This window comes from Oculina patagonica, unplaced genomic scaffold, assembly GCF_052425735.1.
Source record: "Oculina patagonica isolate OP01 unplaced genomic scaffold, crgOcupat unplaced1277, whole genome shotgun sequence".
NCBI classification, from domain to species: Eukaryota; Metazoa; Cnidaria; class Anthozoa; order Scleractinia; family Oculinidae; genus Oculina; species Oculina patagonica.
This window is the reverse complement of record NW_027557277.1, coordinates 1-5,825: the sequence shown is the minus strand read 5'-3', so window position 1 is coordinate 5,825 and position 5,825 is coordinate 1. Positions and strand designations below refer to the sequence as shown.

Sequence of the window (5,825 nt, the reverse complement as noted above, 5' to 3'; positions counted from 1 at the left end):
CTCCCCACAGAGGGTATTTTGGTTTGAACCCCTCCTAACCTCCAGAAATTCCAGTCTAGGTTCACAGGGGAGCAGGGATGGCGCAGTGGTGAGAGCGCTCCCCTCCCACCAATGTGGCCCGGGTTTGATTTCCGGACTCGGCATCATATGTGGGTTGAGTTTGTTGTTGGTTCTCATCCTTGCTCAGAGGGTTTTTCTCCGGGTTCTCCGGTTTCGCCCTCCACAAAAACCAACACTTTCAAATTCCAATTCGATCAGAAATACACGGTCCCTAAGCTTGTAGCTTTAAACCTCACCATGTCTGAATAAAGGTAATTTATTTTATTTATTTTTAAATAACACTCTCTTTTAAAAATTTTGGTCTTTTAGACCCCCCTCCCCCTCAGAATTTTCAATGACCCTCCACAGGAAGGGGAACAGGTATTTTCTGGAATGACACATTTAACTCCTAGATGGGAAACAATGGCTGGATCAAGGAATTATTGAGAAGCTTCCTAGACTAATACAATAATGCCATGTGACTTTTTCAAACTATAAATTGCAAACCAAATCAGTGAGAAGTATTTTAATAATTTTTGACTCCTACATCTTTATTTTGACCTGACAAATAATAAAAATATAATGCTCACACTCTACATACAACAAGTACACACAAATTGTTATTAAAAAGACTAAGGTATTTGTTTTCTGTGAAGCAAGTTATAAATACTGGTAACCAAATTCTCTTATTAGTACCACTCCAACTCCAATAATGTGACTTTGTTGATAACAGAATTTGAGCACAGTTTAAGTCTCAGCTAAGATCGTCAATTATAACATTCTATAGCCCTAAAAGAAAAGTTGTATTGTAGCTCTTTGCAAGTCCATCAGCATATTACATGTTCTTGAGAAGTGTTTACAAATCAGTTCCTCAAATTTTTTATGCCTTTGCAGGAATACCACCTAACTGAGCTTGTACTTGTGCTTGAACCTTCGCACTCAACATATCTTGAACAGCTATGGAGAAAAAATGAGAAACCATGAGTTTTACACAACAATAAGTAGCACATAACTCATGCAACAACTAACAATGATTAACAAGAATGCTGGAAAGGCCGGTAAAAATTTTGCATCTTCCATAAAACTTGCTGTACATTACCTTGTCGTAATTTATGTTTTTCAATTAATTTAGGTTGCAGTAGTTCAAGCTGTTTCGTTACCAAGTCTACTTTCCTTCCAAAATATTCCTCTGCCTCCTTCAGGCCCTAAATGTAACAAGAAAGTAAAATTATTTGACATTAGGAACAGGACCCTGTGGAAAAAAGATAATCATACAATGGAGGTGGTGGTGGTGGTGAAGATGATGATGATGATGATGATGATGATGATGATGATGATGATGATGATGATGATGATGATGATGATGATGATGATGATGATGATTATTATTATTATTATTATTATTATTATTATTATGATAACTTTTTCACTTTTCCAAACTCACTCAAGGTAATGTTTCATTCTTATTATGTTGTATACATTAAAACTACCGGTATTAATTTAAGGAGGCAATGTGGCCTAGTGGTTAGGGCACTGGACTTGTATATCTGGAGGCCCCAGGTTCAAATCCTTCTCCCTGCCAGTAGATGGATTTGTCTTCGGAGGTCCCAAATTCACTCCTCCTTGCTTTGTAAATAGGCAACTGGTTAGTCTCCTGCCAGTTGGGATTTTGCACATTCAAGTTTCTGTTTGATTTATAATATCTGTTTTCTGTAATTTACAGTGTCCTCGAAGCACAGTTGTGCTAGATAAATTGACACTTAAATAGTGATTTATTTTATTTATTCACAGTGTTTCTTTGCTTACCTTTTCTACAAAGTAGCCAGTTCCAATGTTGACTAAAACAGATTTTGTATTTTCAAGAGTTCCAGGGACATACATCTAACATGACTTAAGGATAAATTTACTTCTGCTTTTGGCTAAAAAATAAAACATCATACTTAAAATTATATGTCCTGGGTCTCCAGGGGTGAATCCTACAGGATGGCCACTCATACCCACACTGCATGGCATATACTGTTAAATTTTGAAAATATACCCTGGGCTTATATTTACTTAAAGCCCAGGGTGCAAAGAAATTCACTTTTCCAGCTTGAACTTCGGGTAAAGGGTAGCCAGGATGTACTGGCCCGAAAGTCATTTTTAACTAGCCCAAAAAAAATCCTTAAAGCATGATTAATTTCTTCAAAAAGTTTTCCCGATAACTTTCACTTGCAAGTAAAGGATAAAATCCACCAGCCCAGTCGCAAAACCCACTAGCCTCAGGCTATCGGAAATGCACTTGTTTGCACGCTGGCCTCATTCAGCTGAGCTTATTTTTAAATAAAGGGAACATTAGCAGACCAAGATTTATGGTGCACTCATCTCTAGTGATCGACCTTGTGTGCCACATAGTAGAACTCTCCAAACATATTGATACAAACATCTAACAATGTCAAATAAAAATCCCTACAATAGTGACTTACAATCGGAAAAGATGTATCTTTCATTAACAGGCACAACTAAATATAAGCCCGTGTTTGAGAGGGCTTATTTTTGGGAGGATGTTTGCATATGAGATTTGAGGGCTTATTTTAAAGGACAGGAGAGGGGGGGGGGGGGGGCATGTGAGGAAGGGGGGTTCTTTTTAAAATTTTATGGTACCTGTTTATTGCAAGCTACATGCATAATTTCTTTGCAACCCACTGCACATTTAGTGTAAATGTGGTTTGCATTAAGGTTATTTCCCAGTATTGCATTGCATGTCCCTACTGTGCACAATTTCACGCTGATTAGTGCGTGCACAGCAAAAAGTGGCAGCTTTTTCTTTATGACTGGACCTTGCCAGAGAGGTAAATCATCATTTTCTCGTAAAAGAGTACAGTGACGTTTCATTTCTTTCTCCCAGGGGGAGTACTTGCAGTATACATGACGGGGGGTCCAACAGAGCTTCATATTGTGAACCCAAAAAAATACATGAGCCTGAAATTTTACACCCAAAAAAATACCTGACATCAAAATTTTCTACCCCAAAAAGTACAAGACCTAGCACCTCTATAATGATTTATTCAATAAAACAGACTTTAAGACCTAAAAAAATATATGACAGATCTCTTGACCCAAAAAAATACAGAGGGTGTAAATTTTCAACCGAAAAAAATACGTCGGACCTCCTTGTCATGTATACTGCAAGTACCCCCCCTGGGTTCTTTCTGTTGTTTTTTATTTGAGTAGCAAATTTCTTTCCGTAGAATAAATATGGACCAATTCTCACTGTAGAATAAGAAATAATCATCAGAGATGTGAATTTAGCAAGCCATCGTAACTATAATCATGGTGATATTCTAACAAGGTGCGGTTGCTCTTAAGCGAGCATGGGCACCCCCTGTTTTTATTTCAAAATTCAAGTTGCTATAAGGCCATCCCCTTTTTTTTTCGTTTATCCTGGTATGCGTTTTCTGAATTTCGGTTGGTCGGTCGGCATTAAAAAACAAAAAAAAGTCTGGTTTAATATCCGTTGAGCCAGGAAACAAGAGTCAAGAGTCAACATGGCGGCAATGGAGGAAGGAAAAATCGACGTCGTGGTTAAAAAAAAGGATGAACCATTATTTAAAATAATGTGTCATTGCCTTCATTACCTTCTGTATAACATTTTTTTTTTTGAAAACAAGAAAATCTGGGTCGGTCAGACGACGCTAAACAAAGATAAAAAAGTGGATGTCTAACAAAAACAATCAATAGGCAAAGTTTGGCAAAAATCTCAGTGCAAGTTCTATTTCAGTAGAATGACCTTTATATAGATAAAAGCAGTCACATGGTATAGTAAATTTTACTGACGAAAATTTAAGATCTTCAATATAGTTCGTATAGTGTGATCGTCCGGGTGAGAGTAGTTCTGAGAAGAACTGTTGTTGGTGACTGACGTTTCGACAACCTGAGCGGAAGTCATCTTCAGAAGTCATCTTCTTGACTCTGAAGATGACTTCCGCTCAGGTTGTCGGAACGTCAGTCACCAACAACAGTTCTTCTCAGAACTACTCTCACCCGGACGATCACACTATACGAACTACTGATACTCCTGGGTTCAAACCATTTACTTTATCTTCAATATACATGTACATCATGTGGAATGCACATGCTGCTGGATTCAAGCTCGCAGCATCTCTTGCTAAACCTATCAAAATCACCGTGCAATCCACACCCCGAAGAAATGTAGAAAAATTGATGAATTTCAAAAGGATACAGAGCTTGTCAGTGGTACAAGGATGGGTTTTCCTGTAAAATAAATTTGGAGGACATTTTTAAATGCTTGCAACAGGTACACTCATGTATATTTGGGACAAATTTGCTCTATCATTAAACATTAGTTCTCACCTGACTCTTTATTTATTAATTTCTTGACATTTTCTTTTGAATCTGCGAACTTCTGCTGGGCGACTTTGAGCTGACTCATGGAATCTCCGAGCAATTTTACTTCCTAAATAAAACGTACAATTAACATAAATGGCACCCAAGTGATTAATTTCGTGTTATTTCAAAAGATCAATACTCGCCTCTTCTAATTGAGACCTCAGATTCTCTAAATGTGGGATTGGAAGTTGACTTAATTCTACAGTTTCGCCCGCCATGTTGAATTTTGACAGAGTGAATCTTCGGGCCCAGGCCCTCTCGATTCCCGCGCTTCGGGGCGGGAAAAGGCTCAAAGACCCTGGAGGAAAAGGCAAGCTCTGATTCCCTGAACTCTCGGTCCCTTCCGCGACTTACAGTCGAAGCTCTCGTAAGCGGACACCCTCGGGACGCGAAAAAAGTGTCCGTAACTGGAGCTGGCCGCTTACGAGAATGGTTCTCATAAGCGGCCACTAGAGGTGTAAGGGATAAATGGCCGCTTACAGGAGCTTGCCGTAAGTGTAAGTGGTGTTTCGAAATGTAACCGGATGACGACAAAACAAACACTGAAACTGAATATGTTACTGTAATTACTGTAAAATCATTGTGACGAACGGCGATGTAAAGTTGATTGGTAAGAACAAGATACAGAGGTTGTTTATAGGATTTATTTTCTTTGGGGTGTCCGCTTACGGGAGCTCAAAAACAAAGAAAAAGTCTAACTCGTTATCTCTGAAAGTGTCCGCGACCGCTTACGGGAATGTCCGCTTACGAGAATGTAAAAATACAGAGTTTGTATGGGAGCTAAGAACGGGGTTTCAAACCAGGCGGCCGTAAGTAGAGCTGTCCGCTTACGAGAGTGTCCGTTAAGAGAGCTTCGACTGTATAAATAGGGGTTGAACCCAGGCGCGAGACAAGAGAGTCTCTCTCTTCTCGCATCGGGGTTCAACCCCTATATGACTGCGAGGAAGGGAGAGTTCGAGAACGGACTGGACTACGTCACTATGGGGCCCTCTTGGAAGCCGGGGGGGGGGGGGCACTGAAGTGCCGCTGGGAATTTGAAGCCCTAACCGGCCCTATACCAGACCATGTTCAGCTAATTTTTGCAACCCTATACTAGACTAGACACCGTAAATCCCTACCCTATCCCAGACTTGCATTTTTTTAGAACTGTATCACTATCAGTGTTTTAATGGAAAACCATCTGTCAACAACGAGGCCGGGATGATTTTATTTACGTTTAGGAAAGCCTCTTTCTATTCCGAGTTTAAATTCCTATTCTGGACTTAATTCGTCATACCACCGATCAGTTTCCCGGCAAATACTACCCTTTTCTAGACCAAAACTCTCTGATTTCTATGCCCTATCCCACACTAAACTGCTTAAAAACCATACCCTTCACAGCGGCACATACCTATATA

The 5,825-nt window shown here is 39.6% G+C and overlaps 1 protein-coding gene across 1 annotated transcript; it reads right to left on the bottom strand.

The window, feature by feature from the left end:
- Positions 1–550: 550 nt before the first annotated feature.
- LOC144639755 (prefoldin subunit 5-like) lies at positions 551–4,677 on the bottom strand. Its single transcript, XM_078499052.1, has 6 exons — positions 4,568–4,677; positions 4,393–4,491; positions 4,262–4,293; positions 1,846–1,920; positions 1,139–1,244; positions 551–996 (listed from the first exon to the last, which is right to left on the bottom strand). The coding sequence occupies exons 1-6, from the start codon at positions 4,644–4,646 to the stop codon at positions 920–922; spliced, it is 468 nt and encodes a 155-aa protein (XP_078355178.1). The 5' UTR covers positions 4,647–4,677; the 3' UTR covers positions 551–919.
- Between the last annotated feature and the right edge of the window lie 1,148 nt (positions 4,678–5,825).